General features: G+C 42.7%; 1 protein-coding gene across 1 annotated transcript; it reads left to right on the top strand.

Annotated features, from left to right (window-relative positions):
* Window positions 1–62: 62 nt before the first annotated feature.
* Window positions 63–25,411, top strand: Cth (cystathionine gamma-lyase). Its single transcript, XM_005385247.2, has 12 exons — window positions 63–379; window positions 2,741–2,822; window positions 4,373–4,468; window positions 6,880–6,989; window positions 9,871–10,002; window positions 13,369–13,426; window positions 13,989–14,066; window positions 14,619–14,771; window positions 17,713–17,834; window positions 20,514–20,566; window positions 24,475–24,613; window positions 24,847–25,411. The coding sequence occupies exons 1-12, from the start codon at window positions 212–214 to the stop codon at window positions 24,871–24,873; spliced, it is 1,218 nt and encodes a 405-aa protein (XP_005385304.1). The 5' UTR covers window positions 63–211; the 3' UTR covers window positions 24,874–25,411.
* Window positions 25,412–25,819: the final 408 nt, after the last annotated feature.

The raw sequence follows: 25,819 nt of genomic DNA, 5'->3' as shown, positions 1-25,819 counted from the left end.
GCACCGGGGCGGGTCCTCATTGGTCCGCGCGGGCCCCGCCCCTCAGGGGCGGAGTATAAAGTCCGTTCGCCGGTGTGGCAGTCTTCTCCGGGAGCACTCTCCCTGGGCCGCGTGGTCGACCTCTGCCCGTTCCCTGCAGCCTGCCCTGACGGCCCGGTTTCCTAGTTAGATCTTCGTTGCTTTTCCCCTTTCTCCTTCCTTTGCAGTCGGCATGCAGAAGAAGGACGCCTCCCCGCCTGGGTTCCTGCCCCGCTTCCAGCATTTCGCCACGCGGGCCATCCACACGGGCCAGGACCCCGCGCAGTGGGCCTCCCGGGACGTGGTGCCGCCCATCTCCCTGTCCACCACCTTCCAGCAGCGGGCGCCGGGCCAGCACTGGGTGAGCCGGCGCGGGCCGGGCGGGGCGGAAGCGGGCGCGGGGCGCCCGAAGGCCGGCTGGGCTCAGTCCACCCGGGCTCACCTCGGGAGCAGACCTGGAAAGGAGCGGCTTGTGCAGCTTGCTGTCAAGATTTGCACCGCAGCTCGTGTGATTTTTGGCAAGCTGTCAATTCGGACGCGAGGGCCGGGACTTCTTTGCGTTACCTTCAGCAGCAAAAAAAAATTTAAGTATGTCGTAAGGAGTCAGCTTAGAAAGAATCCAGGGTCTGATAACTCACCTAGAGTTAAGATAATTCCCCAATGGCTATATTAGGTTAATAGATGAGTGCCTACTGTGTGAAATGTACACATTTTATTAGGTTGATAGATGAGTACCTACTGTGTGAAATGTACACATCTATATATGCATATAAAATGTTTTCGTACATAAGTTGTATATGTATGTAAAATGTGTTACATGTGGTGACTCATTTAATTCTCACGACCCTAGTCTGAACTAAATTCTCATTTTTCTGATGAAACAGCTGAGATTTAGGGGTGGTGAACTGCCAGCCTCAGGCTCCTAAATGCAGGAGCTGAGCGACATTATGGTGTACTCAGTGCCAGCAACCAGTTACCGTATTGCATCACCAAGCAATGTGGCCTCCCCAGCCTAGGGTAAAGGACTTAGGTCTGAATTTATTCTAATGTCAGCTCTTCTGAGCTGGCTGTTTGAGAAGTTATCCTTTTAGCAGAGAAGTTATCCGTGTATAAATGAGGATAGTAATACCTACCGCATAAGTTGTTGGGATTTGTAATGCTACAGTGCACATAATAATTGCTCAGTGATGCCTTGGGTTATAGCAGGTCTATACTATTTCCATTGATCTTCGTAAGAGCCAGTTCAGAGGACAGGACAGGAATTAGGAACTTTTTATAGACAACTAACCCAGACTCATAAATGACTTGTAAAGCCTATGAGACAGGACTGTTTGTTAATTGCATTGCATTTGTTCTTTTTGCGGGCAGACCAGATGGGTCTTGGAGTACTGAAAAGTTGCTGAGATTTGGAAGAAATTAGTTAACTAAACATTATAAGTCCTGAACCTTGATTCGGCTTTGAAAACCACTTTGAGGTGTTAAGTACAATTCTCGTAGACTTCAACCTTTGTTTTGTGAAGTGGAGTTCTTCGGGCATTTCTAGAGCTACTTCCCAGTACCTTTGCTACTGTATTTTGGAATCAAAATGTGTATACAAGCATACAATTTGCCCTGTGTGCCGGCTTACTAAGTGTGTGACTGTCCGAGCTTTGGAATTGAGTGCACAAGTTAATCATTCTGGTACGGTAGTAATACTGTAATGTTTCCAGAAAGAAAGCAGAGACAGTTAACTGTACAAGCTACTGTGTATTGTCATGAAAAATCAGTTAAGGGCACTGGAGGGAATATGAAGGGCTGCCTGAGAAGCATCTAATTCTTTAGTTGCACTTGAAAAGCCATTGGATAGATGAGGCAGTTTGCTACTGAAACATGCCCTGACCCCAAGGTAAGTACCCTTGGTGAAAATTTACAGAAGGGTAGGGTTCCCTTCTGTGGTAGTAGCTATGTGAATCTCAGCATTTCCTTTTTCTCTGGAAGGCACAGCTGCTAGTGACAGTGAGGAATTCTCGAGTGGCAGGGGTATCCAGGACCCCACAAAATAAATATGCCCAATCAGCTTGTCAGGAACAAGGAGACAACACAGCAAAACTTTTACAATTATTACTAATACTGGGAGTGCCTGAATCAGCAACTGGTGTAAAGAGTAGTTGTGCTTTGTTATGGGCTTTATGAGCCAGGGGAGAAAATTATGGGTCTTTTCATCAGTGTTAGGGTCCTGGGCTTTAATGCTGGCTCTCTAGGTCCTAAGACATTGGGTTTCACCTTCCTCAAAGCAGGCTTTGAAGATTAAATAAATGACTAGATGAATATGGGCATTGTTGCGCCATATATGTAAAAGAAGTGTAATGCAAATTTTTAAAAAGCATTGTGTGAAGGTCCTTTGCCAAGAATTACTCTCTGTGTTTTGAGCCAGTTTGAAGAGCCAAGATCCTAACTCCCAGTGCTTGTAGGATCTGTTATAGTGTCTTCTTGTCCTCTAATAGAACTTGCATCGCTTACTTCTTAGGAAGGAAGTACAGAAATAGGGTTACTCTGTGGCTCAGTCAATTCCCCCGGTGGCCCCTAGGTGGATGCTGTCATACTTCTAAGTCAGGACGTAAATAATAGACACTAAATGACAGAAAGCCGTTATGGTAGGATGAACTCATACCTGCTGAGATATCTCCGTGAGGATGCTGGTAATGAACAGGAAGCTCTTAGAATGAACTCTTTTCTCCTTCAGGGCTTTGTGTATGGTCGCTCTGGAAATCCTACTAGGAACTGCCTGGAAAAAGTAGTGGCGGCATTGGATGAGGCCAAGTACAGTAAGTGATGTGGATTTCCCTGTCAAGTCCTTTTAAAGTGCACAGAAAACCTGCCAGAGGCCCAGGATGCAGATGAGAAAAAAGAAAAAAGATTCACTCATTCACCGCTAGGCGTGAGGGAGCATACCTGTCACCCCAAAACTCTGAGAGGCTGAGGCAGGAGGATCACAAGTTCTAGCCTAGTCCAGGCAACTTAGCAACTTCGCGAGACCCTGTCTCTAAATTTTGAAAGGAGTAGGGAAGGAGCTGGGTGTGAAGGTCCTGGGTTCAATCTCCAGTGCCACAGAGGGGGAAAGAAGAGGAAGCAAAAAACAAACAAATAAACAAACAAAAAAACCAGGTGAGGACTCACTGCTCAAAACTTGTGTTTTACTAAGATACTGGATACTTTGCTTGAGGTCCCTCAGTTGACACTGTATTCGTATGTGTAATCATCAGGTAGAAATAACTATATAGCCGGGCAAAAAGCAGCATGTACCCCAGCACCCCTGTGAACTGTCTGTTGCTTTTCACAGAGGCATGCATGAGTGCAAATGGGTACAAATTCAGTTTTATAGCTCTACTTAGGAGAATAAAAAACTTTTCATTATTCTGGTTCATTCACCTGATAATTTGTGCGTGAGAATAGCTGCACTGTGCCTTTGCCGTTGCCGATAACCCTTTATAATACACTCTCAGAGGCTAGGAATTAACTCCCCGAAGCTTTTTCTCACGAGGGTAGCAGATTGTTATTAAATCATCTTTGTATTCTTCATATAAATGATACTAAATAAGGGCAGACTAATGCATCCATCATCTTTAAATCTAGCAGGTACATCTCAATTCTGATTCTGAGTTTCTTTAAAAAATATTTTTTTCCAACCAGACAGGGTAGGACATTCCTTTAATCCCAGCACTTGGGAGGCTGAGACAGCAGGACCCCTGAGTGCTCAAGGTCAACCTGGAGTATATAACGAGACCCTGTCTCTAAACAAATAAACAAACAATAAATTAATTAAAAATATGTTTTCTTTAAAATATTTTAACAAAATGGTGTATGGATATTGTATTCTATATCCATATAATGAAAAAATGGATCATATCTTTGCTGTATTCCTCAAGTTCAAAATTTGTTTAGTTTTATATTTTAAAACTGTAATTTAATGGACAATGAGTCTTTATGTCAAGTTTTGCAAAGAATTATTTCTTTGAAGTATTTTATAGAAAGGTTATAACTAAGGCAGAATGGATGTAAGACCAAGTATCTGTCTACTGTGTGTGTGTGTGTGTGTGTGTGTGTATCTTTTAAAGGTAATTTGAGCCAGGTGTGGTGGCGCATACCTGTAATCCCAGCACTTGGGAGGCTGAAGCAAGAGGATAGCCATGAGAAGGCCATCCTGGGGTATATAGTGAGACTCTGTCTCAAAAAAATAAAAATAATAAAGGTTATTTATTCTTGACTGACCTATCAGCAGAGAGAGGGATGTTAAGTCATGTGAGTAAATACTGAGGATGACATTTTATCCACAGGTCTATCTTTTTGGTTTACTGTAACTCAACTATCATTTTAGGTTTGGCCTTTGCTTCGGGTTTAGCAGCTGCTGTGACGATTACTCATCTTTTAAAAGCAGGAGACCAAGTGATTTGCATGGATGATGTGTACGGAGGTGGGTAACCCTGCTCATTCACAGTGGCTCCAAAAAACTTTAAGATAATGCAGTGAGCTTTGAATTGTGTTAGCGAGAATGATACTATTCTTGATGACTTATTGTGTTTCAAAAGTATGGCTGGCTCAGACTTGGCAAATGAGGAACATAACCCTTAGAGTCTGTGCCCTGCTTATAAGAGAGATTGTTTAAGAATCAGGCGTGGTGACACCCCTGTAATCCTAGCACTTCTGAAGCTGAGGCAAGAGTATCACCATGAATTTGAGGCCAGCTTGGGCTACATAGTGAGTTCCAATTCAGCTGGAAGGGGAAGTAAAAAGAATTAAGATGGGTTATGTATGTGTGCCAATTCCCTACAATTAATCTGATTATTATGTACTACAAACATATATGAATTGGGCTGAGGCTTTAGCTCAGTGGCACAAAGCCTGCCTGGCAAGTGCAAGGTCATAAGTTCAATTCCTGATACTGGAAAAAAAACAAAACAAACAAACAAACAAACAAACTATATATATATATATATATATATATGAATCAAAGAATTATATTTAAGCCGCTAATATAAGGATGTAGGACTTGATCAACTTTCAGACATATGCTGCTCCAGAGAAGACAGTGTTGAAGGGGAGATTGTTCTAGTGTCGTGCAAAATTTCTAGCTGCAGTGAAGGCAAGCTGTACCAGGTCACTCGCAAAGAACTCAACCCTTCCAGTCCCTCTCGAGCTTTACTTTTTACTTTGGTTTCAGGGAAACTTTTGAAAATCTGTTGAAAGCTGTAGAGAACTCTCCCCAAAATGTTTTTAAGACGACAACTGATGCTTAGGATTTTCACTTCATTGGTCTTGCAGACTGACCCTTGAAACCCAGAATGATCCAAATTTAAGAACTCCTGTTACTAAGAGTTAGTATGTTGGCTGTTCCTGTAGGTGGAGGAAGAGTGATTTTTTTTGTTTGTTTTTTTTTGGTTTTTTGAGACAAGTTCTCACTGTGTAGTTCAGGCTGGCTTTAAACTCACAATGTAGCCCAGGTTGTCCTCAGATTCACAGTGATCTTTCTGCCTCAGCCTTCCCAGTGCTGGGATGGCCGGTGTGTACCACCACACCCACCTGGCTGCAAGACTGATTTTTGTATTCAAAACAAAGCAAAAAATTTCATAAATGCACCGGTAAATTCTAAGTGCTTCCAAATAATTAATATGTAACTTCTAGAATATGATCATTTTATCTATCTCTTATCTGAACAAAAAGTTAAATCTCAAAGTTCTTAGAAGGAAAGGACTTGTTCTCGTGATTATTTCCTCCCTCCACAACTTACGTGTTGTTTTTATATTTTACCTTGGGCCCTTGTACTAATTTGTTCAATTGAAATTGAACAAATCTCCAGCCTCTAGGTATTTTATACTTTCTTATGAAAACCTCACAGCAATCAGGCATGGTGGTGTCTCAAAATGAAAACAAAACAAAACAAACAAAACAAAAACAAAAAACGAAGCCCCCCCAAACTTTCATGGCCAACAAAATCCTGAGAGCTGTTGATTTTTAACAATCCTTTACACTATTTTCCCAATCTAGGGTCAGTCTCTATAACATCAAAAGTCCAGTTTATCTTTGGCCGTTTATCTTTTTTTGTTGACTGTCAGTACAGATTTTTTCTTTAAATTTTGCAAATATAAAAAATAAAGCTCAGAACAGTTTTTATAAGAAATTATTCTGTGTTAATGATTTATCTTATTTCAAAGTAAATAGAAATCAATTAGATTTACATTATTTCATTTTATCCATGAAAAGTGCTTTCAGAACCACACAACCAAAGCACCGAGAAAGTACAAAGAATAGTAACCAATTGTTTTCTGTGACCAAAGGATAATAATCAACTGAATGTTTACTTTGGACATTTTATCAACGTTAATTTACTTTAGATCTAATTACTCAGAAGAAATTGTTACAAAAAATTATTAATGTTTCAGGGAACATTCCACTTAGAGTTTGAAAATAGAAACTGGATATTTTGTTTGTTTCAGTTTTTTGAGATAGAGTCTCACTAAGTAGTTCAGGCTGATCTTGAACTCACTATATAGCACAGGCTGGCTTCAACTCACAACAGTCCTCCTGCCTCAGCTCCCAAGAACTGGGATCACAGACGAGCACTGCCAGGCCTGGTGAGGTGGGGTATTTTGGGAAACATTTTCTGCTTTCTATCTCCTGTTATGGGAATCAAGTGTGTTTTATTTGACTGGAGCCTTGTTAATCTGTACTATAGCAGATAGCCAGCCGCTTAACTAAAATTGCTTTTAGTTGCATTTTTATTTGCAATTGAGAGTTCCTTATAACTTTACATGTTTATACCTGTAAGGGATGAACATTTCTTGATGCCATATCTTTTCTATCTTATCTGATTCTGTTCTGCCTCAGGTACTAGCAGATACTTCAGGAGGGTGGCAGCTGAATTTGGATTAAAGATTTCTTTTGTTGATTGTTCCAAAACCAAATTGCTGGAGGAAGCAATTACACCACAAACCAAGGTAACTTAGCTAGTTCTCAGTTTTGCCTGTCTTCTCTGTGATGTCTTATTTTCATCAATTTTTTTGTTTACTAGAGGATAGAATTTAAACTTGAGTAACAAATTTTATTACAAGCCATTGAAAACATCAACAAGATTAACAAAGGCTGGCATCCGGGTCTCCCAGTGATTAGGAATTCATGCAGGAATTCTGGAGTGAAATTCCAGCTCTGATTCGGTATCATAGCTGGTGTATTACTTTGGGCAAATTTTTTTTTTTTTTTTTTTTTTTTTTGGTTTTTCTTCGGTACCGGGAACCGAACTCACAACCTTGCACTTGCTAGGCAGGTGCTTTGCCGCTGAGCTAAATCCCCAGCCCCACATTGGGCAAATTATTTGGCCAAAGTGTCAGCGTCTTCATTCGCGAAGTGGATGTGACTACGCTGGCTTCATTAGAAAAGAAGCTATGGGGCTGGGGATTTAGCTCAGCGGCAAAAGCGCCTGCTCTGGCAAGCGCAAGGTCGTGAGTTCGGTTCCTGGTACCGGAGAAAAAAAAAAAAAAAAAAAAAAAAAAAAAAAAAGAAAAGAAGCTATGAAAATGCAGTGAGATGTTGCATCTACTTGCTTAGGAAGTACCTGGATGCCTGGCTGTGGGTACAGCTTGTCTACCCATGGGCCAGGGGTGGAGCACAGCGACTGAATACTTGCCTGGCATGTGGCAGGCCCTGGGTTCAATCACCAACACCGCAAGAGATCAAAAATGGGATTTCTCCATGTGGGAGCGCACAGTTCTTCTCTGTGTTACCAAGCCAGCGTGGGTAGCAGACCTCACAGCTACTGGATGATAGGATGATAGGAAGGCTGCCTGCCAAACTGCAGGACACTCTGCACGGTGGCTTTTTCTGGGTGCCCAGGGTCCCGCTGCAATAACAGACAGAGAGAATGGGCCACTAGTGGCCCTTTGCTCTGGTCCTGGGAAGCTTGTGCGCCCCTGGAGGTGTTTTGTGCCTGAGTGAATGGCAGATGTGAGTTCTTTCTTGGGGCCTCATTTAAATTCTGCAGGCGTGAAAAAGAAGGACCAGGATCTTTTACAAGTCAGCCCTTGCCGCTTTTTTTGGTGGAGGATTAACATTTAGAACTGTGCCCAAGGTGATGTTGTAGTGAATGCTGGAAAGTGAAAATCTTTTCTCAAAGAAATAATTTCTTTAGAAATTAGGATAGGAGTTAGCTTTCAGTAATTACAGTTGATTGATTCATTTATTTATTTTAGTACTGGGGATTGAACCCAGAGTTCTCATGCTGAGCTACATCTCCCCTTTTTAAAATTTTAAGACAGATTCTCACTATGTCACTCAATTGCCAGGGCTGGACTTGAATTTATAATCCTCCTGCCTCAGCCTCCCAGAGTACTGGGATTATAGATATGTACCACCACCAAGGGTTTATTTTCAAGAGAGTTTTTTTAAAAAAATCTTTACAGCACCCCTCTGCCTTTTTTTTGTCTTTTTGAGACAGGATTTCACTGTGCAGTTCAGGCTGGCCTTGAACTTGCAGCCATCCTCTTACCTCAGCCTCCTGAGTGCTGGAACTACAGGCATGCACCACCACACCTGGCTTTTTACTCTTTCTTGAAAGAAAAAATGTTAGAATAACTAGTGTAAAAGAGGAAAGAAAATTGCGATTATATTAAACTTTGTCCAGAACACTTTACATAATGGCTCTTTACTGACTTCATATATTTTCCCCTGTGAAATATGTATAGGCTTGTCATTTGCAGTTCAATTTTAAAATCCATGCCAAAGTTGAGCCTCGTGGCATGTGCCTTAAATCCCAGCACTTGGGAGGCTGAGGCAGAAGAATTGGCATGAATTCGAGGCCAGCCTGGGCTACATAGTAAATTCAAGACTAGCCTGCACTACATAGCAAGACCCAGTCTCAGAAAATTTAAAAAAAAAAAAAAAATGTGTGTCAAGTCCATTTTGTAACTTTTTTCTTTTTTGTTATCTGTACATAATTCAAGATTTTTATAGAATGTGCACTATTTTAGCCATGTTCTATTTTTCTGTATCAAAATTCCAGAGTAGGAAGTGTACTCAACTAGCTCTCTTGCCCGCTGACATAGGAAATTTTAAAAAGAATCATTAATCCCTGTAAGAAGACAGCAGTAGATAATATAACCCAATATAGTGGTACCTTGTTTAGTAAATAGAACTCTCTTTCCAGTAATTGTGGGAGGCTGGGAATATGCAGGCAGACATCACTTTCTTCGTGAGCTGTTACTCTTCTATTGGCAAAGTTTCTTTTCTCCTTTAGTTTGAGGCCTACAATCTTGAAGTTCTAGGTAGTTATTTTTATCTTTTCTAGTATTAGAGGTATTTTTGGCATCTTAGGGTTAATTCTCATTAATGAAAATTCTGGGCTGTAGTCTGATGTGACCCCTCTTCCTTGTCCATTGACAAAGGTTCCAGACGCTGAACTGTATTGTCTGTGGAACAGTCCTCTTTTTTTTTTTAATGGAAAATAATCCTAATAGTTCAGCGCTTTCTTGCTTTGATGTTCATTCCTTTATTTGAGCCTGACAACTCTATAGGACAAATATTCCCAAACCCCATTATACAGATGTGGAAATGGGGGAGGCAGAGGGTAAGTTACTGAGCTGAGGCTCAGAAATTTGTAGGGCAGGTGGGGCTGAGATATGAACCTTCTTCCCTGTGTTTTTACTCCGGTATAAAAAAGCCCTTGCTTGCAAAGCGCCTGCCTGGCAAGCGCAAGGTCGTGAGTTCGGTTCCCGGTACTGGAGAAACCCCCCCCCCCCAAAAAAGCCCTCGCTTGTTGCAAGGTATGGGGCTTGAGTTTGTGCACTGAACTTCCATAAACTACTTTTCTCTTCTGAATAACTCCAGCTCGTTTGGATCGAAACCCCCACCAACCCTAGCTTGAAGTTAGTTGACATCGCAGCCTGTGCGTACATCGTCCACCAGCATGAAGACATTATCCTGGCGGTGGATAACTCTTTTATGTCTGCATATTTCCAGGTAAGTGAAAATAGATTTTTCTTTTGACATGACTGGTGGACCACACAGCTATCCATAATTAGAAAAGGGAGAAGAAGTAGTTCGATCCTCAGTACTGAAAAAAAAAAAAAAAAAAAAAGAAAAAGAAAAGAAAAGGGAGAAGTAGTGAATGTGAAAATCATTACCAAACTTGTGAAATCTAATCATCTAATCACAATTACTAATTTAGCAAAGAGTTCAATTTTGACCTTTTCTACCATTAGTCAATGTCTTTGTAAGCCTTGTTTGATACCTTATATGATACCTTTGTGTATGTGTGTGTGTATGTTAAATGGGATTGGATTTAGTATCTTTTGTTTGCAGCAAGCTACCTCCCTAACCACTTATTTGTTTGTTTGTTTTTGTTGTTGTTCATTATTTTTGCTTGTTGAGACAGGGTATCACTATGTGGATCAGGTTGGCTTTGAACTTACTATGTAGCTCAGGCTGGCCTGGAACTCAGGGGAATCCTCCTGCTTTCAGCTCCGAATACTGGGATTACAGGCGTGCACCACCATGCTGGGTGTGGTTGGTTGGTTTTTTGACACAGGGTCTCACTATAGTTCAGGCTGGCTCTGAACTCATTATATTTTCCAGGGTGGGCTTGATCCTTCTACCTCAGCCTTCTGAGTGCTGGGACTACAGGCCTGTACCAACATGCTGGCTGATACCTATGGTTTAAAAATATTATTTAAATTAAAAACTTTCCATTCTCTTAAGATGTGTAAAGCTTTGAACATATGGCCTTACTCTATCATTGTATTTCCAAAGCCTTGAAAATAGTAGATACTTGAATATCTATTTGGTTATAAAACAGTTTTTGATTACCCACTTCTCATGTGTTTTTATATATATGTTGAAGGATAACCACATAAAAAACTTTTCTTCTTTTTTTTTGAGCCAAGGTATTGCTATGTAGTTCATGGAACTCATGGTGATCCTCCTGCCTCAGTTTCCTGAATGCTGGGATTACAACCGTACATTATCATGCCTGACTTTTTGTAATAATCAAGTTCTTACCTAGCTAATCTGCTAACTACTTATAAAAGGAAAAGTTCTACTCAGTGTAATCACAGTATATGTCACACATTTTTTCATTTCTCTTTCTTTCTAGTTATTCTTCTCTCCACCCCCATAGACTGTGACTAACCTCCGTATCATTGACTTATCTGTGTCGGTAACTTATTTGTGCTAGGGGTTTCTGCCTAATTTGTTTTACATTATAAGTAAGTATTTATTGAGCTCCTCCTATCTTGTCTGTTCGGGCTGCTATAGCAAAATAACAGGCTAGCTTATGAACAGACATGTGTTACTTAACAGTTCTGGAGGCCAGGAAGTCCAAGACTGAGGGACCAGCAGAGTTGGTGAAAGCAAACTTTAGGCTTAGAGATGGCATTTCCCTGTGTCCTTACAATGCAGAAGAACCCAAACAACACTCCAGGGCCTCTTTGTCTTTCTATCTGTCTGCCTTCCTCTTCAAGCTGGGTTTATAGCTGTGTACCACCACACCCAGCTTGCAGAGGCTTCTCTTGTGAAGCTACTCATTCCATTCTGCCTTCATGAGCAAAGACCCCACCGCCTGACCCCCTGGCACTGCTGATTAGGTTTCAGCATAGGAATTCTTGAAGTGATGCACACACGTCCTTGAAATGATCTCTTTCACACTGACTCTTCCACAGTTACCTCTCCTTAGCGCAAACCCTCCATAATCTTCCATTCTTTTCCTTTCTTCTCTGCCTCCTGCACTCCAGGTTCTTTCTCTTTTGTTCTTCTTGTTAGATCATTTTGGAGAGGCTCTATGATCGACTTGTCCACCTTTTCCTTTTGTTTTTTAAAAAATATTTTTATTGGTTTTTATTAGCCCCTGTTTGCAGTACATACTGCTCACACTCCTTGTTTGGAGCTGGTACATGTGCATAACGCACCTTAATTCTTTTTCTATCCACTTCCTCTACCCTCCTTGCATCCCTTGATCCTCTTCCCATTTGCAAAAGATCTATTTTTTTTTTTTAACGTCCTATTACCTTTTATTTTACTCTTTATTTATGTTTTGGGTTCCTCATATAAGAGAAGCCATGTGATATTTATGCTTCTGCATCTGATTTATTTCACTTAACATCATGGTCTCAAGGTGCAGCCTTTTTTCTACAAATGTTTGTTTGTTTGTTTTCTTAACAAACATGCAGGCACTTTATTTTATTTTTTTTTAATTTTTAAATTTTTTTGGTTTTTTTTTTTGGTTTTGGTTTTTACCAGGAACCGAACTCACGACCTTGCGCTTGCCAGGCAGGCGCTTTTTGCCGCTGAGCTAAATCCCCAGCACTTTAGCTAAGTCCCCTGGGCACTTTAAAAGAAAATGAGGCCAGGTGTGATGGTGAATGCTTATAATCCTGGTGCTCTGGCAGGCTGAGGCAGGAGGATCACAAGTTTTAACCCAGCTGGATAACTTTCTGATTTAGCAAGACTCTGATTTGAAATAGAAAACAAAACAAGTGAAAAAGCCTGAGAGTATAGCTCAGTGTGAAGGCTCTGAGTTCAATCCTCAGAATGGAAAGAAAAAAACAGAGAAAGAAAGGAAGGAAAGGAGAGGGAAGGGAAGGAGGGAGAGAGGGAGGAAAGAAAGGAAGAAGGAAAGGAAGAAGGAAGGAAGGAAAGAAGGAAGAGAAGAGATGGAAGGAAATATACATGGAAGCATGCTGATAATGTATTATTCAGTAGTAACCTTAACTCCCACTGTAAATGAAGATATTTTAAGACTAAAGGATTAATATGCGTCAAAATTAGGCAGGAGAGAAACCCAAACAAATTTCTTTATAGGTGACTTTATACTTGGCAAAACTTGTGTAAAAAAAGAGGCAGTGGGGGTTAATATTGTGACACCCCGAGTGTGAATAATCACGAAACACCTCATAAAGTCTTAAAGATCAAAAACATAAGCAGAGTCGTTCATACTTACTTACTGGGCGTACAAATTGCTGGATGACTGAGCCATTCTGTGTGTGGAATGAGTCATAACGTGTGTGCGTCTGGTAATAACTTCAAAGACCGGTCCGAAGTCGCTCTCTCTGCACAGAGGCACGGGCCTGGACACATCTCTCTGCCATTTCTGTCTACCTTGTGCTTTCAGGTTCTGTAGGGGGCCCAATATTTCATATTTTTATATTTATTCGGTCAGAGTCAAAGAGGAAAATACATCGTATCAGAGACATCTGAAAAATTTTCAGGTAGACAAATATGTGCAAAGTTCCCATGGACTAGGATGGGAGTAGAATTAAAATTGCAAGTACATGATGAGACGTATTTTCAAATGGTTTCTCATGTAAAAGCAAAGCCTTCTTTGTCTTTTAGCGGCCTTTGGCTCTGGGAGCTGATATTTGCATGTATTCTGCAACGAAGTACATGAATGGTAAGATGCGCACAGCCTACTTCCTGCGTGGTCTTTTCAGGGTCAGGAAGGGAGCGTAGGAGTTGACATTTTGATCCTTGTTCTTCTACCATTATATAGGTTTTATCTGTGACTTGGGTACAAAGTAAAATATATATATTTCAATTAATAAGGGGCTGGGGATTTAGCTCAGTGGCAAAGTGCCTGCCCGGCAAGCACAAGGTCATGAGTTCAGTTCCCGGTACCAGAGAAAAACCAAAAAAAAAAAAAAAAAAAAAAATTAATAATAGGATTTAATTCATAGAAGGTGAAACTATGCTCATGATTCAGGAGGAAAGGGTTGTAATTTACTGTCAAAGATTAAACTTTCACCCGTGGAAAGCATATTTAGCTCTTACATGCTTTTTACTTTATTGCTTTAGGAATAGGTTTTGCTCCTGTCAAAATGAATATGGTTTACTTGAACTTCTTTTAGCGGACTTTTTTTCCTGAGATTTGTTTTTCAAAAGAAAGTTACATTTTGGAACTATGCAGTGAAGAACAAACATAAATTGTCCCCACGAACGGTTTCGTTTTGCTGTAGGTCATAGTGATGTGGTGATGGGCTTAGTGTCGGTGAATTCTGAAGACCTCCATAGCCGACTTCGTTTCCTGCAAAATAGTAAGTATTTTAAAAAATGGAGCTGGGTGTGGTGATGCACGCCTGTAATCCCAGCACTTGGGAGGCTGAGGCAGGAGGTTTGAGACCACTCTGAGTTACATAGTGAATTCAAGGACATACTTAACTACATAGAGATACCCTGTCTCCAGCACCCCCTGCCCAAATCATCCACAGGACTATTTATCTTCATAGTTAAAAAGTTCATACTTTTGTGTTTTTACTTATTTTATAGGAGATTCATCCCTGCCCCCCCTTTTAAAAACTGTTTGGTTTTTTGAGACAAGGTCTGGCTATGCAGTTCAGGCTGGCCTTGAACTCCCTGTGTAGCCCAGGCTGACCTTGAACTCATGGGGCTCCTCCTGCCTTAGGCTCCCCTCTTATTTTAAAGCACATTTTGTGCTTCATTTTCATGTCCTGACTCGATCCAGCAATTCCCCCCAAAGCTCCCCCATAGAGCTCTGGAGCTGGCTTTACAGGCCCCTCAGTGAACGGGGGGCACCTGATGTCCCGGCCCCTGCCGCACCGCTAACACAAGACGCGCTCGCTCCGCAGCTCTCGGAACCGTGCCATCCCCACTCGACTGTTACCTGTGCATCCGCGGCCTCAAGACCCTGCAGATCCGAATGGAGAAGCATTTCCAAAATGGAATGGCCGTGGCCCGGTTCCTGGAATCCGACCCCCGGATAGAAAAGGTTGTCTATCCTGGTACGTTCATCTGATTTCTTTTTTCTTTCTTTCTTTTTTTGACACAAGGTCTTGCTCTGTAGCCTAGGCTGGCCTCACATTTTCAGTAATCCTCCTGCCTCAGCCTCCAGAGTGCTGGGATTATAGGTGTTCCCTTACCCGGCTTATTGATCTGCTTTCTAAGGAGCTACATTCCGACGAGGACTTAAGTGTCATTCAGAGCTCCCCGTTCATGTGGCATGTATCTATCTGTCTGCCCGTCTGTCTGTCTATCTGTCTATGTTTTTGAGACAGGGTCTCACTATGCAGTTCAGGCTGGCCTTGAACTCACTTTGTAGCCCAAGCTGGCCTTCAGCTCACAGCGATCCTCCTGCCTCAGCCTCCTGAGTGTTGAGATTACAGGCATGTACCACCATGTGTAGCCTCATTTATTTGTTTAGGTGTTTTCATATATTTTTGGCTACTTATTTATTATTGTTTTTTTTCTTACTGGCAATAGAACTCAAGGCCTCTGCACTAAGCTACATCCCCAGCTCTTTTTAAATTTTTTAAATTTTGAGACAGGGTCTCACTAAGTCGAGAAATTGCTCAGGCTGAGCTGGAACTTGTAATCCTCCTGCCTCAGCCTCCCAGAGTACTGGTGTTGCAGATGTGCACTACCAGGCCCCACTTGTCCATTTATTATGCGGCTGTGGGGAGCAGACAGATGCGGTCTTTGGTCTGGTGAATGCTGGGAGTTAGGAAACTCGTCCTAGGTCCTCCATGCTCCTGCGATGGCCTTCAGCGTTGAGGCTTGCGCACACCGAGCGCACACTGCTGCACTTTTCGGGGCTTTGTTTACGACCTTGTTACTCTGCCGTTCAGCGCTGGCCTCCCATTAATCTGGGAGACGTTTGTCTCTCTGAGACTTGATGCGTATGTGCCTCAGTTCCCCTGAGCTCTCCGACTTTCTCCTTTGAATCCCTCCCCTACAAGTGCTTGGTGGAATTAGCAGACTTCATGTTAGTTTTTAAAATGTGTTGTACCTGGCTTTAAACTGTGGTGATTTTAGGCTAACCGGTTTCTAAAGATCCTTTTTTAAAAAAAAAAACAATAAATGAAGCCTATTTTATTACTTCAAGTGTTCATGATAAAAACAATTTGAGCACAGCTGTTGCATTTAAAAAGTGACAGTACACACTGCATCTCTAGCTCGGTACACAGATGAACCTGCTGTCTCTGCAGGACATAACAGTAGAGCAGTGGACAGTGCGTCTTATGAAGACCTGTGAACTAAAGAACTACTGTTTTAAAGTTAGTGATTATGCAACAAATACGCACTCATAGTTTTACCTTCTTTTTCCTTCCTGACCGTCAGGCGCTCCTTCCATTTTACGCTTCTGTGTTGAAGGCCTTGGTCCTCCTTTCTCTTTCTCTGCCTGCTTTTCTTCTGGTTCCAGGTTTTCTCTTTCAATCGATGTAGTTAAGGTGCTCCTCTGGAGCTCCAGTGCAGTGCTGGACCCCAGAAACCAATCGAATCTGAACTGACGAGAGGTGCTTTTGAGGCCCTCACCATGTAGTCCTGGGGCGGTCACCGCTCTGCCATCACGGTGATTAAACCGTGTACAAGAGCTCGGGTCCCAAGTGGATTTGGTAGAGGCTGTTGGGTGGTGTCTGTCTGGATGGAAGGTGAGAAAATGCGGGAGCCGTGTCCTGCCAAGTAGTACTGTCACACCTGTCAGAAGGGATGCGCCCAGGGACTTCAGATCTGTTCAACAAGTTTTTTTTCTTTGAGACAGGGTTTTGCTATGTATAATATTTCAGCTTGCTGTGTAACCCAAGGTGGCCTCAAACTCACGGCGATCCTCCTGCCTCAGCCTCTGGAGTGCTGGGATTAGAGACGGGTGCCGCCATGCTGGCTAACAAATGTTTATGAATCACCAGCTGTAGGCCAAGGCCTGCACTAGGAATGGGATCCAATTATTAACAGAGGAAATAGATTTACCTTCACGGAGTAGGTCTGATGGATAAGACAAATACAAACTGTGGTTGAAATACGCAGAGTGAATGTTTAAATTTTACAAAACATATTATAATTGAAGACATATTGCCTGGCAGGGGATGTAGCTCAGTGGCATAAGTGCCTGCCTGGCAAGTGCAAGGTCCTGAGTTCGATTCCCGGTACCAAAAAAAAAAAAAAAAAAAACAAGACACATTGCCATTAAATCCGCTCAGAATCCCCACCCTTGCTTTGACCACACTTAGCCCATCATTCTTGCCGCTTTCTGCAGCAGCTCTGGAGTCCTCTCTCCTGAGTGTCTTTACAAAGTGTCCTACAAAATCAGTGACTGCTGCCACCCAGCTCCATCCAGTGTAAAGACAGGGTCTTCAAAACACGATGCTGTGTCCTCGTCCACCTTAGTCGTGGGATCCGGCACCGTGCAACTTCTGGCTCCTCCCCAAAGTCAGAATGAGCAGGAAAGGGAAATGTTTTGAATGGATTCAGGACATCGAGGCAGCCAGGACAGCGCAGCTAAAGACCCTCCGAGAGAGGATGCCGGAGCTGCTGCAGGACGTGACCGGGACAATGGGACACTGCGCTTCAAGTAGAGGGAGGGTTTGAGGGGATTTATGGCCATGAGTCTTTCATTACAGTAAAATCTAAGAATGTAAGCACTCCCGTCATTTTCCTTCATGCCTGGTATTAAGCAGGGAATTACAGGAGGTGAGTAAGGAGGGGCTGGGGAGGTGACTGCACGTGCAGAGGTCCTGAGACGCAAAGGCAGTGAGCTGCAGCTGGGGTGAAGCATGCGGTGTGGCCGGGACGTAGAGGGCTGGAAACGCCACACGCACAGGAAGCCAGGGAGGTGGCCAGGGAGCCTGGCCTCGTCACTAGGCCTTATCCCCAAGGGGACGATGAAACTTTGGCCCTGGAAGTCATGTGCTGGGCTCTAAAAGAAGACCTGTGCCCCTGTGGTTGCAGGGCTGCCCTCTCACCCGCAGCATGAGCTGGCCAAGCGGCAGTGCACAGGCTGCCCGGGGATGGTCACCTGCTACATCAAGGGCTCTCTCCAGCATGCCGAGACCTTCCTGAAGCACCTGAAGGTAACCTTCTCATTCGGCCCGTCTCTCCCTAGGCTCTGCGCTGCCGGCCACACCCACGGTCCTCAACACCAAACCCACTGGGTTGAAAGTGGTGTAAATGACAGTGGCTTAGTAGCAGACATCTGAATATGTTCTTTTGCCTGACTCTGCATGCCCTCCAACCATCCAGAGAGGGACAGAAAAATTCTTTTTTTAAAGACTGGGTCTCCTTATGTAGCCCAGGCTGGCCTCGAACTCGTGATGATCCTCCTGATTCAGCCTCCTGAGTGCTGGGATTACAGGTGTATACCACCAAGCCTGGCCGGGACAGAATTTTCTAATGCACTGACTTTCAAATTTATTTGAAAGTGAACCCTTTTTCAAATGAAATACTGTCAAACCTTGGTTTTTAAGCATAATTCATTCTGGAAATATGCACTTGTCTATTGAATTGAATTTCCCCCTACGAAGTAATGAAGACTCCGATGATTCATTCCACAGCCCAAGAATATTCATTTAAAATGATTATAGTACCATAACATAGTACAAAATAATCAAGAAAATATAAAATATGAAGAAAAATAAGCAAATGAAGCTGTACTTACCTTTGCAAAGCTTCGTGGCTGGTTTGAGGGAGACGAGAGAGAGGGCTATTGTGTAGGACGCCTTTCCCTGTCACTAAGGGAATCACCGCTGTCCATTGGCTCCGTGGAAGCTTTTTGTTTTCATGCAGTTTTAAGGAGAAGGTTACCCAACCACACTTGCTTCCTTTTGAGGGTTTCGTGGAAATGTGGCACCGCGTTGTCACAAAACAGATTCATTGCTTGCACTGCCGTAGTCTTATTCAGGTGATGTTTTCTACGAAATGCTGCAGTTTCCTACTCGTTCCACAGCTCCCCAGTCTCACTTGAAGTGAGGGATTCCTCCTCCTCTTTCTCCTCCTGCTGCGCGGATGAGATCTCCTCCATCACCCCTCGCTGCTGGGAGACGATCACCTGCCATCCTGCAGGGGGGACCATTGTCTCAGATGTGATCGTGTGACATTCGACATCACGTCCTACTGCTATTGTAACACGCTGCTCATTTACCAAGTTAAAATTGATTAGGAATGTTCACGCAACTTACAGAACACACGCAGAACATTACTCGCAACCCAGGGTTGTACTGTGCTTCGTCAGACCTCAGGCAAGCATGCAGTGATTGACCCGCCCAGGGCAGTTCCAAGATCCAACCTCCCAGTGGCACTTTTGTCTGTTTCCCACAAGGGCCAGAGGCTCTAGGAGTCCTGCAACAGAGGCCGAGTCCTCCACACTGGGCTCACCTGGACCTCCTGGAGCAGCTTTGAGAGTTCAGGGCGCCAGGGCTAAGGAAGGCTGCAGTGGGATGAAGTCCGAGTCTCCTGGGTGCCTCAAACCCTTCTGCTCTCAGATTAGAAAGGAAGGGCTAAGTACTAGGAGAGCAGTTTCAGGAGGATTTGTAAAATCGAGCCAGACAAGGTGGTGAATGCCTGTAACCCCAGCTACTTGGGAGGCCGAGGTGGGAGGAACAGTTGAAACCATGACTTTGAGACCAGCCTTAGCAACATGAGAAGATCCCTGCCTCAAAAGGAAAAAAGATTTGTTTGTTTGTTTGTTTGTTGCTTTTTTTTTTTTTAATTTTAAAGATAAAAGGAGGGAAACATTAACAGACATACAACATTTTACAACATATTGCTTTTTTTTGAGACAGGATCTCACTGCATAGCCCAAAGGCCTTGAACTCTCAGTGATCTTCCTGCCTCAGCCTCCTGAGTGCTGGGATTGCAGGTGTGCATCATGACCTGGTGCGCCCCTTTTTTTTGCAAAATCATTTGACACTATGGCATATCTTTGTCCATACCTTTGTCCAATACCTTTGTCCAGGTATTTTACTATACCTGAGGGTAAGCATATTACTATCATGAGACACATGGGGCAGGCACTTTATAAAGAAAAGAGCTTATTTAGCTCACAGTTTTGGAGGCTGGAAGTCCAAGATGAGGTGGCCCCCTGGCTTTGGCCTCTGGTGAGGGGCTGCTGGCCAATAGTATGACATGTGGGAGGTGATAGCTTCAGACAGGAAGACAGAGAGCAGGTCAAGGCTGGGTGTGGTGGCACACACCTGTAATCACAGCACCTGGAAGGCTGAAGCAGGGGAATTGCTTCATGTTGAGCAATGTTCCATAATCAGTTCAAGACCAGCCTGAACTACATAGCAAGATCCTATCTCACAATAAACAAGCAAACAATAAAAAAATCCTTTTGAAGTTTTAGAGTTCATGTAGAATACTACTTAAGTAAGTACAGAGCCAGATTAGGATAGTGTAGGAGATTCACTTTGGTAAGCATTTGCTGGTTTAAAAGTTTAGGGGCCAGCGATATAGAGGGGCCGGGGATATTACTCAGCAGCACAAGCACCTCCCTGGCAAGCGCAAGGTCCTGAGTTCGATTCCTGGTACCAAAAAAAAAAAGTTTAAACATAATTTGTTTAGTGGGTGAAATCATTGCTACAGATATTATTCTCCCTTTTTCCCTCAGTTTCTTGCCTAATATTCAGTTTATTCACAATCACTGCTGTTCTCCACCTCCCCATGCTAGGACCATGTCACTAGAAACATTCACTTGTAGATTTCAGGATTTTTGTTTCACTGGAAGGTCTAAGTGTCTGTCTCCTGTGTTTCAGGTATTTACTCTGGCTGAGAGTTTGGGAGGATACGAAAGTCTTGCTGAGCTTCCGTAAGTATATTTCTATATTTTTCAGTACTTTAAATCTAGAGTGGGCTTTAATGATTGTGTGGAAATGGAGGATGCCAAGCCCAGGGATAACCCCAGATATTTGACAGGAAGCCTGGTGTGGCGCTACCTGATCAGCGCGCACCGTAACCCAGGTAGGATGGAGAGCTTGCCCAGAGCTGGAGCTACTTCTCAGGGAGCTGTGTTCATCCAAAGGTTGCTCTCTTTCCTCATCTGCCTTGGACAGATTCCAGCAGTGATGACATTCTAGCGCCTCAGACTTCTGACTTCGGGCCACCCAGGCAGCCTTGGAAGAAACCTCAGGGGCTGTTCTGCCAGTCTGTTAAAAAGGCTCCTGATAACAGAGAGTGTGTCTCCGTGGAAACTGCCTCACACCCTCGAGTGTCAGCGAAGAGCCCTGCAAGGTTCTTGGTTGCACCATGCTGTCTGCTGGATACACCCCACTCCATGGTTTCCATGGAAACCATGCGCTGGCTGCCCGAGCCAGCCAGCCCAGCTATTGCATCACAGCACCATGCTTTCTATCAGAGATAAGGACAGGAAGCTGTCTAAGGTCATGCAGTCCGGCTGTTTATTTTACAGATAAGGAAGCCAAGATCCTGAGAGTTTAGGTGATTGATTCAGATGTTGCCCGGGAATCTGTTGGTGACTCTAGTTTTGTTTTTTAAATTAAGTTTACTGGTACATTTTAGGTATACATAATGATCACATTCCTCCTAGGAGTTTGTACCTATACACGATCTATCTTGGTTCTTCTTTTTTCTTTCGTCCCCCTCCCTTCCCTTGAGCCCCTCTTTCCCTCCCTATTTACACAAGCTTTGTTTTCATTTTTCCTTTTCTTCTTGTTTTTTTCTTTTCCCTTCCTTCCTTTCCCCCTACCCTCCTCCTAGGACCACTTCCCATTTGCATATTTTCTTCCTGTTACCCAATATTTGTTACACATTTTGGTCCTGACTTACTTCCAGTTTCTCATACCAGAGAAACTATGTGATATTTACATGTGTGTCTGATTTATTTCACTTAAGGGTGTGTTCTCAAGGTGCCTTTATTTACCTAGAAATGTCTCAAGATTACCCTTCCTTCCTTATGGCTAAGTAGTACTCCATTATATAAAAGACCACATCCGCCATTACAAGCTTTAGTAGGTGTTAGTGACTCACAGAGGTTCACTTACTATGAGTCCACCACCCATCTCCAGATAAGACACCTAGGCCTTGGACAGACTCACAAGTCAACATGAAAAGCCAATTGCTTAATTTAAGTCCTGCTCAGGGTTGCTTCATAGTGGTCTCCATCAATATGATGCTTTTAATTCTTTTAGGAAGATACCCAGAAGGGGAATAGCTGAGTTTAATGGGACCTCTAGTCCTAGTCTTTTGAGGAGTCTCCACACTGATTGCCACAGTGCACCACTCTACACTCCCACCAGCTGTGGTGAAGGAGGAACTTTGGTTTTGAGACTTCACATCAAAAATAGTGAGGGGGGGTAACAGGAGCCTACGTTTCAATTTGAGACATGTTTCCACCAATTCATTAAACTTTTTATTAAGCTTCCTATTGTTTACCCATAAAATGGGGTTAATAATTAAAGTATCAAGTATCATTTATTGGTAGTTGTCTACCAAACGTTTCTGAACTGAATCTTGCCTTTATTGAATGTTGCTGTGACCTCTGTTGTAGTTACTGCAATGTGAAGTCAATGTCATCACCTAATAATTTTCAACTGAGGCACTTACACATGATTTGCCTTGTGTTTTAATTTTCATACGTATTAACTGGGCACCTTTATCCTAGAAGCAGTGTGTTGAGGAATGCCAGGGATTATCAAAGTCTAGGCTTGCTTCTCTCCTCACTGTGGCTTATGGGTTATAGAGAGAGCCAAACAGTCTTACAAAGAAATAATTCGGATAACATAGATAACCTTCCTGTTAGTCTTCCAGGAAGATGCCTGCTAGCAAGTCTGAGTGCACAAGGGGGCACACTCAGCATATGAAACGCGTTTGTTTTTTATAGTAATGAAGTGTGTATTATGTTAAGGGCTAGCTTCTTAAAAATAGATGCCACCTGATTCATTGAGGAATTCGGTTTAAAGTTGCTTCACCCAGAGACACTGCGGCTCAGGCTTGGATGCCAGGGGAAGAGAGAATTTAGGTCAGGGCTTGTCTGTTGTCACTCTTAGTTCTGTCTCCACCCACTCTGCTGCGATGGGATCAGTACTGCGATAAGGAGGCCGGAGGTGGAAACAGCATATGCTGGGCTCAGCTCCCAGCCCAAGGATGTGGATTCTCTCAAACCTTAGTGCAGTTCTCGTCCTTTCTCAGTCAGATCCTTCCTTTCTCAATCTGGATTTCCTAGTTCTTAGGGTGGTCCTGAGAGTGTGGGGGGAAAATCCCTCCCCTAATGCATCAGTTCATATTAAGTACTGAATTTAGTAAACGTTAACTACCACTATGAATTAAGCTTCATGGGGCACCTACTTTATATTCCAGGTACTTATAAGTACTGTGTTAAGTTCTTTCAGTTAATGTCCAGCCTCTCAGTCTCCCCACCATGGTGCCTCAGTCCACAGAGCTATCCCCTTCCTCCAGGCTCCGGAAGACCTTTTGCCCATACTTCCTTGAAGGTCTCTGTAGATCACTTTGTTTTGTGAATTGCCCTAGTCATAGCTCTTGGTTATCTAAATACCTCATTGTTCCTGGTTTCTAGTTCTTACTCTAGTGCCTGCACAGAATAGCAGCTCTACATTTATGCATGTTGGTAGTAACGATGAGCTGCTAGTGAGCTTGAAAAGTTCTTCCAGGACTCTATGTCGTGGGTTACATGTGCTGAGATTCTTGATGCTTAGTGGTTGATACTATCGTCATGGCTTGTCTTTCCCTGATCCTCCTCAGAAGGGGCAGTTCCGGCTTAATCCACTGTGTCAGAAGGAATTAATTTTGCAAGCTGTTGCCCAAAAGGCCACTTAAAAGTGGCTGTCCAGCAGCGTGGTCATGGGTACATGGCTTCTGGAGAAAGCCTCATTCATCCAGGCTGATGTTGTTATCTACGAGATGCGATAAAAAAAAATACTGAATATTAAATATTTTAAAAATCGTTACAATAAGGATACATTGCCATTAATCTCCTCCGGAATGTTCCCCCTCACTTAACACACAGATCCCGTGGTTCTAGCCACTTTCTGAAGCAGTTCTGGAACTCGAAGTCCTCTTTTGTGTCTTTAGTTGCACTATTGTGGCTGCCTGGATGTCCTAAGTCCCTTCAAAACCTTTCCCTTTCACGGTCACTTTGACTTTGGGGGACAGCTAGATGCTGCACGGTGCCAAGCTGGTGAGCAAGGTGGGCGGGGACACCATCTTGTCTGCCATTCTGTTGGATGGAGCTTGACAGCAGCAGTTACCATATTTCTGATCACACTTCATAAAGACACTCAGGAAAATGACTTCCAGAACTGCTTCAGAAAGTGGCAAAAATGATGAGATACCTGTGCTCAAAGTGAGGGGAAAATTTGAGGGGGATTCATGCACTGTGTCTTTTATTGTGATATTTTTGAAATTTTAAGCATTCACCATATAATTTGATCAAACCCCATACATGCTGGAGGCTAGTATCTCCCTCCTGGATGGGGGTGCTTGATAGGTGCCTCCAGTGTTGGGATTGAGTGTACCTTACCGCTGGTTATAAGCAGGATTTTAAAATCTTGGTTTGCTCTTAAGGTCATGATTAGAAATTATCATAATTATTTTGCTTTTGTTTTTGCACACGAAAAATTATACAGGTATGAAAAACTTGATGTTTGGAACAGAACAAATTGAAAAGTCATTGCAATAGATGAGACAGAAATCTACCTTCCCTGGTACAAGATAATGATCCAAATCTGCCACATCTTCTAGGGCAGTCATGACCCACGCATCGGTGCCGAAGAATGACAGAGAAGCCCTTGGAATCAGCGACACGCTGATTCGGCTGTCTGTGGGCTTAGAAGATGAAAAAGACCTTCTGGAAGATTTAGATCAAGCTCTGAAGGCAGCAGTAAGTTGTATTTCCCTCTTTCTCTTTCTCAGATCTTGCGGGTGGGAGATGGTCGTATTTACTGTGAAATCCAAAGGTTCTCTTCCTATCATAGACAGCACAGATAACAGTGCAGGAGATTCAGGTCAAAATGTGGATTTGAAGATTAACAGTATTCAGAATAGACTCCTTGAGGAGGCGAAGTCTTTGCCTGAAGACGTAATAACGTATTATCTTGTGCACTGTTAATACAGCACCCTGCAGGCGGAAGCCTCAAGTAGGACTGCAAGCTGCCGGTAGGAGTTGCTTCCTGACAAGATCACATCTTCTGGATAATTGAATGGACCATGAATGAGGCTTTGCAGAATTTTCAAATGAAAATTTTAAGGCACCTCATTACCTTCTGCAGCTATAACCTTGTAGGGATCTTCCCTGTTAGAAACGTTTCCTGTATATGTGGTTGTAACTGAGAGATCAATTCTGTGAATATCTTTTGTTCATTTTGCTACATATTTGCTTCTGGAGGAGGTGAGATTTGTGCTGTGGGTTCTTCATTTCATAGCCTAAGACTTACATTGATCATGTTTACAGTACAATGGTGATTCATTTTTGATGCTTTGTAATGAAGTCAGGCTACTAGATGATATTTCTTAAATCAGGCCTGATTTTTGCATACTGCTGAAGAATATTGAAAGCAATGGTTTACATTTAATTATCATATGTCAAAAATCAAATACTTGAGAAGTCTATTCTGAATTTCTACTGATTTAAAGTTATTACCTATTGTTTTTCAAAAAATAAATGCAATTATCAAATTCATTGTGATATTCCTCTATTATGTGACATCAACTCATATTTCTAGGTGTCCTTCTAATTCCCAGAAGCTGCTTGTAGCGGTCTTAGCCTCTAGTATTAATTTTTTGTAAACTTGATTGGGTAACTATCATTCTCAAACCTTAGTGCTGCAGATTTGTTACAAATTCTATACATGGTAAATTAAAGGCCCCTTTTATTCTTTTTATATTTTCATCTAAAATAATAAATTTATTAAGCTGAAGGAAGCTATGTTTGAAAACAGAATCTTTTGTAGTTAACTGTGTATCAGCAAGTTATTGTCCTAAATCATAAATCAAACAGACTTTTGGACTGAGTTTTCTTTACTTTCTCTCTTTCTTTTTTTTTTTTTTTTTTATTTTAAAGAATAAAAGAAGGATAATATAATAATAG

Source organism: Chinchilla lanigera, unplaced genomic scaffold (assembly GCF_000276665.1).
Source record: "Chinchilla lanigera isolate Chin_1 unplaced genomic scaffold, ChiLan1.0 scaffold00022, whole genome shotgun sequence".
Taxonomy (NCBI): Eukaryota; Metazoa; Chordata; class Mammalia; order Rodentia; family Chinchillidae; genus Chinchilla; species Chinchilla lanigera.
This window is presented reverse-complemented; position numbering and strand designations above follow the sequence as displayed.

What these genes read in the sequence shown, in the direction of transcription:
- Cth (XM_005385247.2), top strand. Translation starts at nt 212, where the DNA reads ATGCAGAAGAAGGACGCCTCCCCGCCTGGGTTCCTGCCCCGCTTCCAG. An exon ending in CATGGATGATGTGTACGGAG is followed by an intron (nt 4,469 to 6,879) that starts GTGGGTAACCCT and finishes GTTCTGCCTCAG; the next exon opens with GTACTAGCAGATACTTCAGG. An exon ending in GAAAGTCTTGCTGAGCTTCC is followed by an intron (nt 20,567 to 24,474) that starts GTAAGTATATTT and finishes CACATCTTCTAG; the next exon opens with GGCAGTCATGACCCACGCAT.